Source organism: Erpetoichthys calabaricus, chromosome 16 (genome assembly GCF_900747795.2).
Source record: "Erpetoichthys calabaricus chromosome 16, fErpCal1.3, whole genome shotgun sequence".
In the NCBI taxonomy this organism is placed as follows: domain Eukaryota; kingdom Metazoa; phylum Chordata; class Cladistia; order Polypteriformes; family Polypteridae; genus Erpetoichthys; species Erpetoichthys calabaricus.
In genome coordinates this window covers 102,911,806-102,926,253 of record NC_041409.2, presented here as the reverse complement: position 1 = coordinate 102,926,253, position 14,448 = coordinate 102,911,806, and the positions used below count along the sequence as shown (strand labels likewise).

Below are 14,448 nucleotides of genomic sequence, written 5' to 3'. Positions count from 1 at the left end.
TCTTTCCTTCAATCTACACTTTGTAACCCATAATGACAAAGTGAAAATTTATTTTCTGAATGGTTTGAAAATCTATTAAAAATCAAAAACTGAAATCTCTGCTTCCAATTAGCATTTAAACCTTTTACTATGGTACTTCAAATTGTAATAAAGGTGCTTCTTGTGTGCTTTAGTTAAACTTGCAACTTGTCTAGAACATGATTATTGTTCACCTGTTGCAAACTGAAGTGACTGGACATCGGAAAAGGAATACACCAATGTATAAAAGTTCCCACAATTCATAGTCCGAGGAACTCTCTGCAGACCTCCATGATCAAATTGTGGCTAAGTACAGATCAGGTCAAGGGTAGAAAATAATTTCTGAAGCCTTCTAAGCAATGGTCATTCTAAAAGAAGTCCTTTGCTGAGATGGGAGAACCTGTTGGAAGGATGTCCACTTTAGCAGTACTCCATCTATTAGACGTGTGGATAGGTGGAGGCTACTTTTGAATAAAAGACATACAACAGTCCACTTGGAGTTTTCTGAAGAGCATTTAAAGGACTCTGGTCTGCTGTGACAAAAACTCAATTCTTTGGGCAGAGCTCCAAGCACTGAGTAAGACCAAGACCAGGCACAGCTCATTACCTTCCTAATCTAATCCCTACAGTGAAGCATGGTGGTGGCAGTGTCTTGCATTGGGGATGCAAGGACAGGGAGACTGGTCAGAATTGAGTGAAGAACAATTGAAGTTAAATGCAGAGAGATTTTTGAAGAAAACCTGCGCGAGAGTGCATGATGCCTAATTTTTCAGCACGACAATGACCCAAAGTATACAACCAAGACAAAGCTGGAATGGCTTCAGAACATGTCTCTGAGTGTCCTTGAGTGGCCCACCCAAAGAATTCCAGAAAACACATGTGGATAGACCTGAAGATGGCAGTTTACAGAAGCTTCTGTCCAATCTAATGGAGCTTGAGGAGAGGATATACCAGGAAGAATAGGATAAACTGCTCAAATCCAGGTGTGAAAATCTTCTATAGACTTACCAATGAACACACAAAACTGTAATTGCTGACAGAGAGGCTTCTACTATGTACTGAATTAAAGGACTGAATACTTCTTTGAGAAAGTTCAGTTTGATTTTTAATAGATTTGCAAGCTTTTCTGAAAACGTTTTCACTTTGTCATTATGGGTTATTGAGTGTAGAGTGATGTACAAAAATGGCAAATTCACCCATTTTAAATTAAGTCTACAAAAGAATAAAGTATGCAGAAACTGAAAGTATCACAACACTTTCTGAAACCACTGTATATGGGTGTTTGTAAGTCACCTTGAGTAAAAGAGTCTCCTAAATGAAAAATAATCTGCATTATGTAACATTCTCAAACCTGCTTTAGAGTTATTGGTGCAGCAGCAGTGAGCACACAGCAGAAACCAACCCTAGGAGCGATACCAGTTCATTATGTGAGCCCACTTATGCAGTCGCACCAACATTCACGCCGCTTTGCAAACACTAATGCACACATATTGGTTTTTGTATTGAGGAAGGGGATAGGCTTAGAGTAACTGAAAGAAAATCCACTCGAAAAGAGGAAGATGAGAAGCTGACCGTCGCCAGAAGCAGGGTTCAAACCCAGTAACCAGTAATACCAATAGTTACAATTCATTGGTTAATTATTTCAAAATAGAAACAGACATTAAATATGCATTTAAAGTGCCACCAATTTTCTTTGTTGCTCCAAAGTATTTGGTATTGGATAAATAATTTACTTGGTTGGGAAGTTATTTTAAAATGTCTGAATCTAGTTCTTTCATTGCTCAGTCATGAGATGTGTAGAAGTATGTTTGAATGGCTTTTGGTGTTTCACATTCTGACTTCATCTATGACATACTTTGCATTTTTCATTTTTTTATTTGCAAATCACCTATAAATGAATATTATTACAAACCAACTCTTAGGCAATTACAGTATATGGAGTGATATCTGGAAGTTATTTAAGGGCTTCAAATGTGTCGCAAGTTCTAAACAGAAAATTTGTGTCAAGAACCCATGAGTGCTGTCATCGTCTTTGTCTTCTCTTTTACAGTAACACGTTTATTAATTAGAGTGCTACTTATTATTGCTGTTCCATGTAATGTTGTTTTAATGTTGACTGTTAAGACCAATATGCTGCATGGCGGAAATGTTTCTAGATTAATTTTATTGAAAATACATTATTATACAACCACCAAAAGTCATTTTTTTCTCATTATTTATAATGTCCTTAAAACCCTTCAATTAAGTGTTGATAGGCCTACAGTAAGTGTGTGTGTATAATTATATTTTAACTGTGTATATAAGCTCATTGTCACAGGCCTCTGAATAGATTCAGGGGTATAAGAAAATGATCTAGCTACATCACCATTAAGGTATATTGACAAATGTTGCTGTCCTTTTCTGTAATATCACCAAAGGTGGGGAAGCTGGCAAAGGCTAAATTAACGTCTGGAAAATCCTGCTACAGAAACAAACAAGCAATTGAGGTGACTCTTTTATTCAGAACCTGCTGTTGTCCTGCTCTAAGGAGTTTTGCTTCACTGAGTTATAGATTAATAGTTTCTAAATGAAGAGCCAATTGCAATAGGGTATTAAAAAAAAATCAATCATAAGAGAAACACATGAGGCACTCTGAATGACCAGTAGTCTTGATGAAAAAGTCCATTAATGATGTTCACCCTTGAGATTGCTTTATTTATTTCTGTTTGACTCTGTTACTATAATACAATGTAATTTTATTCTTGACCCTTACCTTTAAACAATCTGAACAAAACATAACCCTAAAATCAGAGGAACATGTGTTGTGTGCAATACACCAATGGAAAATCAAAATCAATATTTAAAAATAATAATAAATAATCATTGCTAGGACGAAATGCAGTCGACTTGTAAGGCCAAATTATTGTCTTCTCTGGAAGACTTTTTCAGTCTGTCAAGGGTTTAACGTTCGGTGCAGAGAGGGGAGAAAGTTCCCAATTGTCCAGTTTAGGATTATCATTACTTGAACCTCTCCTGCTGTTTTAAGTCTAATGTTTATTGGCAGATATGACAGTATGTAGTCTAGTTTTGAAAACATTTCTGAATGCACCTTCCAAACAATCCTCATCTAAGAGTTCTTGGTTTGAGTTTACAGCTTTTTAGACAAAAATCAGTATTTAAGCCATTTTGTGAAAAGCTCTTTTCCAAACAATAAAAAATGACCTTACTTTACTTTGTCTTTATAATGCATGTACTCACCTATCCATATGATAAATAGAAATACATAGAAAAAACATAACGAAGCAAATAAAAGTTCATTTGATACATTTTGTACTGTTATGTATTGCCTTATTTTGTACAAGATTGCTAAATTAGATAAAAAGAGCACAAGTCATACTTTGCACCAGAAAAATGAACCATCCTTGAGAGAAGTGCAAACAGGACGACTTCAGAATGCAGTTTAGTTCATTCTGCATCAGGCAATCCTTTGGCAAAACAAGAGAACCATGTGGCACAGACGTCTTTCTAATTAGCTGCTTATTACAATCAATTTCTGGAAGAAGAACAAAATAACTCAATGAATCAATCCACTGGAATGAAAAGAACTCCTCCGGATGAATTTTGGCCAATTTTTTTTTTTTTTTCCTTTTTAAGGCTAACTTCAGTATTATTAACTTTAACTGTGAACGATCTAGGCTTTATAAAAGAAAAAGGAAAAGAAAAAAAGAAAAAGAAAATAAAAGAAAAAATCAAGTAGAACTTACATTACACATTCATCAAAAGTATACAATTCAATGTTTTTACTGCATACTTTACAAGTGCGGTTCTGTTGTCATTGTATCTGCTAAATACAATTAATATAAAATGTAAATCCGATTTTAGGCATTTTTTTTTCCTTAATCTGCAAAAGCACTTATTTAATCCTCACAGTTTCTACAAAATCAAGACTGCTGCACATAAGTAATCAAAGCATTGTTAAAATTACTAAAATCTACCATCTTTATACTTTCATCGTCTTTTTATTTTAGGTAAAAAAATAAATCTTGTACATTCAAAGCCATAGACAAAACAAAACAATAAAAATCAAACTCATAATTTAAAAAAGAAAAGAAAACAAGGAAACCAAAGGAAAAGGAAAGCAATAAAAACCCCGGGCTCTTTAGCCGCTTCTCTTTAGCACCGTTTACACAAGCTTAAGGTAAACATTAATTTGAAAGTGCTTTCTTAGAAAGCGAGATAAATATAATACAAGAGGCTGTGACCTCTGTTAACCATCTGAATGTGATGGAACTGTCTGACTCAACGGCAAAGTAACCTTGTGCATGGTTGCGTGGCAAATTTCTTTTTAAGGGTTGTTACAGATGTGATGGGAAGCTGAAAAGGAATCAAATAAGCAGAAAAGAGCTTAGACCTGTTGTGAGCAATGAATCGGAATGAGCCGTTAAAAAGGTTAGAGTTGTCCTTGTTTTGGACTTTGGGTTAATGAGAGAAATGGATCCCACATTAAATATATGGTGCTGGAGAAGTGGGGAAGGTGGGGGGTGGGGAGACGACGGCAGCAGGGAGGGATCTTCAAATTATAAGGCTGTGGTTTTAAAAGAAAGAAAGAAATAAACAAATAAACAAACGAAACAAGTAACTCAAAATGGGGAGCTCGCCTTGAAACAGACTCTAGAGCTGACAGGGAAGCTCCCGGTGATGAAGCAAGAGAAAGTGCGCAATTAGATCTAATTGTAATTTTTGTGGTGCTGAAAGGACAGCTCCCAGTACTGAGGACGAGATCTTGACTCTAGAATGAGGTGCCCAATCTGTATGATAAACAGCACGCTCTGACTCAGAGCGCCCATTCAATTTCAGTAAGTAAATGAAATATTGATTGAAAGTGACCCTGAAACAGAATGCATTAAAAGACACAGAATGTTGCAGGACTTGAAGTCATTCGTATTCAGTGCATTCACCAGCCTCCATATGGCAACTTGAGCCTATAAATAGTTACCATTCATATCCTTGTTGTCCAGTGGATCTTAAGCAGTCTCCCCGCTTTCTTTCCACTCTAACATTTAAATTGCTTTTCCCTGCACGCCTATGGCGGCCCATTTCCATGCTGTTTTTAATTGTCTAAGCTGTGATTAAGTGCCATACCTTCAGCTCTATTGACAATTTAAGTGTTATTCCTCACACCAGTCAAGAGGTACCCTTTCATTCTGTTCGCTTTCACTGAACGTTTTAAACATTCATTTCTAATGCACTTAACCCCCAAATGAATAAATGCACTGAGCAACCAATCTGCATTTCTTACGTTTATCAAGTCAGGGCTTTAAAGCTTTAAGTAAATCTTGGTTTTGTTTAAGAGAGGCTGGATAAGGAATTGAAACTAAATAAATTAAATCAATCAAATTAAATCAAATGAAGGAAAATAAAATAAGTGCAGAAATAAAAGTCCCCAATTTGATCAGACTGCTCATGTTTTCACCTCCTCAGCCTACGGAATGGCCCCATGGCTTTGTTCACTGCCGACTTTCAGACAGCATGGCGATAGAATTTTACAGATATTATTTACTGTTAATGTATTATAAATGATCTGAGACTTGTGACATGCAAGGAAAAAATGAGACGGGAGACAAGTGATGCTACATGATGAACTAAGCACATTTATAATGATAAAATGAGTAAATATAATAGCGGCAATGCTAACCACTGATTTCACGAGATACACTATTTGTCAAAACTTGCACAGCTACAGAATATTTTTGACGATAAATAGTCATTACCAAGTAACACAATTTACTACAGCTTTTCTCTTTCATTAAACAAGCAAATCATTCCCTTTTAATCATTCTCTAAATTATTATTTAGAGACGGATAGATCTAAATGAAGTAACAATCCAATGTTAGAAAACTCAAAAATGGCTCTACTCTTACAATTTGACAAAAAAAAGAACAAAAAAAACAAAAAAACAAAACAAAACAAGAAACATAAAATAAAAAAATGAATTATTAATAGTGAAAAGGGGCGTGATCAGGGAATTGTTTCAAGTTCTCAATGTCCAAAAGCAAAATTGCACAGTAAAAATCAATATGAAATGAAGAGTCCATATAGTTCAATGAACAAAAGGGAAAGTTCATGAGGACAAAGATCACAGTTCGGAAAGAAGCTGGACGAAATTCAGACGTGGAGCATCAACACTCATTGTTCTTTGATTGGTTGCACAAAAAGGAGCAGCTGGGATGCCATTTAGCTGGGCAGGATGGACGTAATCAATGGGTTGAAGTTGAGATGGGAAGTAATTCTCTTTAAAAATTGCTCAGCCAGATGATCCAGAGGTAGCCAGCATGTTATTATAATTTTTTTTTTATTATTTTTATTTTTTTTATTTTTTTTTTTTATTTTTTTATTTTTTTGTCCATTGAATTTAAGACTGCATGCACAGCATGAGGAGGTGCTTGGATATGGTGGATGCCCCTATGAGTGGCCGGCAGTGGGCAAACTCAGAGGTTAACAGATGGTGGGTCAATGGCCTGGGCAGTTGGCACTCAGGAGAGGTACAGAAGAGGGTGACAAAGAGTTGTTGGGTCTCAGGAACAATGACCTGTTCAAAAGCTCGGGAAAGGTAGATTGCACTACCTCTTGAGTTAAACTGCCTCTAAAAAGCATGCAGGAAAATACTGTCTGACTGGTGACATAAAATGCTCCACATACATGCAAATTACCGAGTAGAATAAACTGCACTGGCTGCTAACACCATGCTGCAAAGACTCCGATGTTGGAGCACACAGCTAGAATCACAGAGAGCTTCACAGTAAAATCTACATTCACAATACTAATAATGTTTCTAGTGTTAACAAATTATACACACTGAAGAATAAGCACTTAAAATGCAACCTACTGCATCAGGCGGTTGCAGGTAATCAAAACAATGTTTATCAGCTTTTATCATTTAGTTGGCACTTTCACTTTTTTCGATTATTAGCATCTGATTTAGAAAACCCCCAAATACACTGTATAAACAGCTGCTATGTGTCTAGACAGTGAGGATGTTCATGGAGTAATGACTGTTCTACTGGCCAGGCGATGGGATCAGTAGTGAATTTAGTGCTTTAAAAAACAAATATGCAAAACCTCCCAGGAGGGTGGCACTGGGGATGAGTACTTCTGTTGGACTTTTCCAAAGACAAATGGTGAAGAATGGAGCCATGGCCAGCATGCAGCATTATTTCCATTGCCTAGTTCAGATGGAGAACAGGTGCTTTTGTTGGTTTGTAAACTTACCATTACAATATCCACAGTTTTAACCTTAAAATAGTTTACAGTGCTTTTGCAACTATATTGCTTTTTGTTTCTTTTTTAAATTTCTTTAATATATATACTGTATATATATATATATATATATATATATATATATATATATATATATATATATATATATAGATATATAGATATATATATATATATATATATAGATATATAGTTTTTTTTTTTTTTTCAGAAAATATGAACTCCTAGTCCTACGCAAGAAGTAAGACTGTCATGACAGTGCTTTGGCCTCACTCCATTCATTTTTCGGTCACTAAAACCCCAATCAGACCCCTAACTAACAGTAGTTATTTTAGCATTTGCTATTTTAACAGATAATGAAAACTATACGCATACCCCTGTCTACATTCAATCATTATTAGTAATTGTTTTTTTTTTTTAATATATAACTACAATAATGCTGGTAAAATGGCAGGCTAAGATTTCCTCACACTAGAAACAATTCTGACAAATATACACAAGCAAAGTATAGAACTAAAACAGATCAAGAAAAATTTCCTTCTATGAAACATCTGTTAAAACACATTATTTACATATACACATGTTCAACATAATCGCATTCATTTGCATATTATATATATTAACCAAAAAAAAAAAAAACTTCACTTCTGCAAAATACAGTACATCCTTCTTAAAAACAGCAAAGGAGGGATTCAAAGAAACAAAGTTTTGGCATTAACCCACTTTTTGGGGGTTAGCAGCCCGAACTCCTTGCTCATACGTGATCCGTTGTGTTATTAAATACTGAGCAGCTTGCGTAGCAGCTGGCGTTCCTGTAATCGTCACCTTCCGGTTCCGTGTGCCAGGTACAAATTCGCCCTTTTTGGAAATCTGTATCCTTGCACCAGTCAATTCCTGGTACTCTACTAACGTTTTTCCTCCTTTCCCAAGGATTGCACCGACTAGGTTTTCTGGCACCGCGATTTCAACTACATCCTTTGATCCGTCTGTCGTCTTCTCCGTTCCCAAAATGGCACTAGCTGCGAGAGGAGAAGCAGCACCAAAATATCCATTAGTAGCAGCAGTGGCAGCTGCCAAGCTACCTAATGCGAATGTGCCAGCTGTGCCCCCAGCAGTGCTACCGCTAGCAGAGGCTTCACTCGCATAGGTGGCTAGCAAGTTGGCTGCTGCCGCTGCCGCTGGGTTGGCGCTTGCCGCAGCTGCGGCCAGAGCACCAGTGGCGGCAGCCTGGCTTAAGCCCAACCCTAAAGTGTTGAGGTTATATCCGTAGCTGGCTAAAGTGTTGAGTGCAGAGGTGATGGCAACCAGGTCGTTCCCGGTGAAGCCGGACAGGACGGCTGGGAAAGCTGCAACTCCTGCAAGGTTAGCGTGTCCAAGCAGTCCTGCAGCAGCTGCAGCCGTGGGTAATACTTCAGCAGTGTTGGCGTAAGGAGATCCAGTCGGGTTAGAATTGGCCACTGGGCCCGTGACGTTGGCATAACTAATATTCAGACAGCTGCCACTCTGGGGGTCCTCTTGTATCTTTTGAATGATGAGTTCCACAGCTTTGCGATTCTGTTCTGGTTCCCCACTCACTGTGACTACCCTCTCTTGAAGGTTAATCCCGTCAGGTTTCTGGGAGAGCTGTACCCACGCCCCGGACTGTTCCATTATAGCTTTCACAGTTGCACCACCCTTTCCAATGATCAGACCTGCTGTACTGTTCGGAACTATAATCTTTACCTGTGAAGAGGAGAAAAAAATGAAAAAGAAGAGAAACACATGAATTTGATGCCATATATTGCAAATGTCAAGTCATGGTAAAAATTCAGACATTTCTATTGATGTGTGACATTTAACAAAAGGCAGCTGATGGCTGTACCCAGCCAGCCATCCATATTCTTACACCACTTGTTCCGGTGCAGAGGGTGAAGTCTATCCGGAGTGCATCAGGTGTAAGAACCCTAAGTGGGACAGTAAACACAAGTGGGAGTCGCCACTTACTGACTTCAAAGGTGGAAGGATTACATAACAACAAGTAATAAAATCAGTGTAAACAACCGGTGTTTGAGAAAAATGAAATGTAAGTTGGAATTGGCAAGCACATACATATTAAAACAGTGTTTCTGAATAAAGAAAATAACAGTAAACAAGTTAAGAAATAAAGCTATTTATGTAACTCAGCACTCCAAAATCGTGTTGTTTTATACAGAAGACAAATGTAAAAGAAAAAAAAAAAATCTACATGGAATACAAGCAAGTGTCACTTAGACAGAAATCCGACCATTCTGGCTTGAACAGTCAACATACAATAAAGATAGGAATTTTGTGTTACAGTTGGTCAAAAAAAACCAAACAAGCACAAATGTCATGTGTCATGTATGGGCAGCAGCAGATTATCAGGCACCGCATCATTCAATCATCTCATGGCTGCTCGGTAGCAAACACTCGATAGGGTTGAGATTCTTAACATCTGCCTCATTATTATTTTGAAATATGCAGGATATGAAGGCTGAAGCGCACTAGTGAGAATAACTGCTCAGCACCATTAAATCAGAGTGCCCTCAGTAGATTAACTGCACCCAAAGCAATTCAGCTAAACGTGGCTCACATTATGATGGGAACATCAATACTTTGGGACCCATACAGTGTTCTGTTGATTTGTATAACAGATACATGCGTCTGCAACTTTGTTAAATGAAGGGAGGGTGAGATTTGAGGTAGCTTAGTGTGTGCACCCAAACTACACTTGGGTTAAGCTATAACTCTTTTGTTTTGGATTTCAATTACGATTCTACCTTAGCTGTCATCATTCTTGAAGATTCAGCAAGTTGAGCTGTCTTAGACAGAGGCTCTGGGGAAATGTAGCGCCATAGCACGGCATAATCTTATGAAGGCAGCAGAGTGCCCTACTGGTGTAACATGATGAAAACAAAGCTGCCTTACCACAGAATGGTGGAGTATCAGTTAATCAACTGGTCGATTGAACTATCTTAGAGTGCCTTATTTTCTATTATAACGTGTCTCATTAACTATGTACTTTCTGTCATTTATTAATAGCCGCATCAGTTTCTCGTTATATGACAAATATTTTGTGAGATTTTTCAGGCAAAGAAGACAAAGTGTCAAGGTCCGGTAGTTCTCTTTACTAATCCTGGTGCTGGAGACGTGTTGTGTGTCGATTAGCGTATCATTATGATATCATATAGAACTTTTCCTATCTGTTTATTGATTATGTAGTGCCTTTCCTATTTCTCTGTCTGTATATTTCCTTTTCATCTGTATTTTATCACACTGCTAATTTTATTTTTCTTCTGTCAACCATTGTTCAATGGAAAAACATAAAAACAAATGAAGAGTATATTAGCCTCATGTATGTAACGAGTCTGAATTTTCTAGAAACGTAATAGGAGTATTATACATCATGGAAGTAATTTCTTTGATAGAAACAAAGCACTAATGAGTTCATATCCTATAAGCTGTACAATATGTTATTAGTGCATGGTTTACACACACAATGATGACAAGACATAACACAGACAAGCAGTCTAATTTACATCATACTGGATTGAGCACACCTCACTGGTACAGCAAACAAATGCAAGTTCATGAACAGTAATTTACAGACAATTAAACAAATTAAAGAAAGCATACTTTTATGAAACAGTTTCTTAAATATTCAGTATTTGTAGTATCCTTTTTACAAAAGTATCCAAGTTCTGACATTGGCTACTTTTACAATTTTCATTTTAAAACAGGGCTACCTAAATACATGCTAAACACGCTCTAGACTGGGGTGTCAAACTCAAGGCCTGTGGGCCGGGCCCAGCCCTCGAACCTTTGTTAAAGCGGCCCACATTTTCCGTATTCATACCATGCTACATACTGTCCTTTCTCCAAGACCACCATTAATGTGTAGATTGCATCCGTATATAATTTAACTAAGCTACATGTATAGCACACCTGGTATTAAAATGTGTCTCCAGTGTCCACTCAAGCGAATCTGTGAACCACAGCTACAAGAAAGAGGTGTCTTGCCACACTGCCATAATGAACTTGATTGTTTTTGCTTGATGCTAGTTTGACTTCTCACACTGCGCTCAGTTTTTAAAGCTCATGTGACAAGGCTGGCCCCCTTTCTGTGGCTTATCTGAGCACCACCTCAACTCTACACAATTCTTTTGTCTTCTCTGCTGAGTCGGTTGCTGTATGCGGAGTGTTGAATGTCATCACTGTCCATTTCTGACCAGCTCGGAGTATGGACTCTGTGCTTCATCATTTACACCCATTGTTTTAATGTGGTTAAGTGTAATGGAAGTTAATACAGGTGTAAGTGCAGGTTCTGCCATGTGTTGCGACTACTGTTTTTAATCGACTTTATGCGCGGGTTACATTTTTCACTCAGTTCTGATTCCAGTCCCATGCCTGCTCTTAGCCTTCCTGAGAAAAGAAAAGTGTAAAAAGAAGGAATGCGGTTTGAAGAGAGGCATCCATGTGTAAGGATCACGTGGTGGGAGTTGTACGTTGATGTATTCTATAAAGTGTTCATTATGGACATTAATAAAGTTGAGTTTGACACCCCTGCTGTAGAGCAGGAAAAAAAAATATACACATTTTTTCTCACAAAAGTTTAACTTTGCTAAAAGGAAAATGCCTTTATGTTAAATGGAAGGCTAAATGGATATCAGTATTTTGGTAAAATGTACTTGTATCCATTGTTTTTTGGATTTTTAATTACTGATTGCATATGATTGAAAATAGTACTTACCAAACCAAATTCCTCCAAAGATTTCAAGGAAATCTGCACATAGGACTTTACAGTACATGTATATTTAAAGATTTGTTGTCTTGAATAAAAAGAACATTAAAGTAGCACATTAGACTAGATTAAACTTGAACTGAAAATCAGTACTTTAAGTACACATTTTAAAGAACCAATTTAAATAATAAATACAATAAATGCACAATTAAAGTTGTTTTCTTAGAAATGTTGTATTATTATGACACTGAACTGCTTTATAATAGCTGCAAGCAACTGGTTGCTACCATAGTGAAAGCTACTTCTCACTAAACCAGGAGCTAATTAGAAACTAAGAATAACGACAAAAGAAACTAGAATGGTGAAGTGAGGGTTTGTGTTACTGAGTGCCCAACAAACTCAGAACCCTGCTTCCACATCCTGACCAAGGTCCTGCTCAAGTGGAGTCTGCATGAATGTCCAGTGCACGTGAGGGTGTTCCTCTGTGCAGATTAGGTTGACTGGCCCATATAACGGCGTGTTGGTGTGTGAATGATTTGCCCTGAATAGTCCCTAGCACCTTATGGTTCTAAAATAGATAAGTGGCTAAGAAAATGGATTTACAGACGATACACATTTGTACAAGTGTGGTGGAAAGCATCATAGAAAACCTTGTGTTTGCTTACTGGGTAATGGCTTTCCTGTCCCTCCAAATAGTATCTAACACCACTTGATTCTGGAACATCATTCACTCTCGGGTCATGAAGCACATCAACAAGTGTCTGGACTGGTGACCTCCACTGAACAAATAACGTGACTTCTAAAACCACTCCGCTGTACCAGTGATCATCTAGGTGTGCTATATTAAGGGGGCTGAATACTTTATTTGATTCATTATTTTGAGTTTTATATTTGTAATTCATTTAGATAGATTTAGACAACTTTGCAGAGATCTGTTTTCACTTTGACATTAAAGGGCATTGTTTTCACATCAGTGCCTCAAAAATAAACAAAATAAACTGTTATTAAATATGAAAATTTGGAAACTACCAAAGGGTACACATATAATTGAATTTTGGTCTGTCTGTTAGAGCTTTACACTAAAATCCTAGATAGCACCTACGTCTACAAACCTTTGCTGTTATTTCTGGTTTAGGCTAATAACATTTGTGAAAAAATGAAGCTGAGACAATCTCCCTAAAAGTTCAGATAAAGTGTAAGGGCACTAAATGGTAAACGCAGAGCAAGAGATGTCAAGTTATTTTTTAAATGTATTTTATAATCTGTGTTCAACAGGCAGTATGGCTGGTGATGTAATTGAATTTCTGCCTTTTTGAACATCACACCAACAACATATCATCTGTTTCTATGAAACGTTATAGTTATTTTCAGTGTAGTCTAACTCTGAATACAGGCTAATAAAATATGTAGAGCAAAAAAAAATAAAATAGTGAGTCACTCAAAAGATATCATTTTAACTGGACCTTTGTGCCTTGTGACCTCATTATCTTACTTCAAAATAATTAGAAATGATTGTGTAAAAATACAATGCCAATTAAGATTTTTGAAATATTTAAGCATGTTGAAAAAGAACAAGATTTTTACATTTGCAATGTAATATTTATTTAATGGCTGATCGTATCAAAATATCCGTTTCCTCTTGTCTGAATTTTACGATGAACAAAAAAGGTCAAATTCCAGGGCTTGAAATTAACGGTTGTGAGGTCACTCTTGGCTGCTGTTTTGAGGCAGTTAGGTTTATGGTTGGCAACTTTTTGGGCCCTGGTGGCCAAGAATGTCAAGCACTTTAGAGATGAGCTGTGTTTTTGGCAGTGGATCCGAAATGGCCAGTTTTTGTTCATTATGTGTAATCAGCATATAACTTGCCAGTCGCAAGTCGGTTTTATGATTAAAATGACATCCTGTGCTGTATCCTTCCTGACTTTACTTTATGCAGGTAAACCAAGTTAAAAATCAGAAAGGTCTTTCAGGGTTTGCCTGTGGTGCAAGTGTGTGCGAGCCAGTTGTGCACATAACAGGAATGTTAAAAGTCTCCTTGAGCTGAAAGGGCTGAGAAATCCCACAGGAGCCACGGCCTGTAGAATATGTCTGCTGTGTGGAAGTCCATTCAAGTGTATAAAGATATACTAACTGGAACATGTGCTGGGGAAAAATCTGCAAAAACGTCTGGGGCTACGAATGTGATGAGACATTTAAGATCCCATCACACAGCAGAATATACTGATGCTCGATGGGAGTAACAACAGTGTTCTTCTGACACATTTGTCCTCTTGTTTTTGTAGTACTGCAATGTCAGTAAAATTCATTAAACACCAATATGCTAGTAATAATAATTTCTTTTGATTTGAATGCAAGATATAACACGCAATCTTTTAGAAACCCACAAAAGGAATAAGTAAGAGAAATGCTTAATATTTTAGAAAAAGGTGTGCAGTTA

General features: G+C 37.1%; 2 protein-coding genes across 7 annotated transcripts in view; one reads left to right on the top strand and one right to left on the bottom strand.

The window, feature by feature from the left end:
- The window catches only part of aqr (aquarius intron-binding spliceosomal factor), an 869,120-nt gene that overhangs the window by 691,675 nt on the left and 162,997 nt on the right, over positions 1 to 14,448 (top strand). The window lies entirely within an intron of this gene.
- Positions 7,419 to 14,448, bottom strand: part of LOC114666870 (RNA-binding protein Nova-1) — a 171,638-nt gene continuing 164,608 nt past the window's right edge. For all 6 annotated transcript variants that reach the window (XM_028821904.2, XM_028821902.2, XM_028821903.2 and 3 more), the window contains one exon: positions 7,419 to 8,995. In XM_028821904.2, the coding sequence (XP_028677737.1) occupies positions 7,988 to 8,995 (1,008 nt within the window). In that variant the 3' untranslated portion in view covers positions 7,419 to 7,987. The remainder of the gene's footprint in view (positions 8,996 to 14,448) is intronic.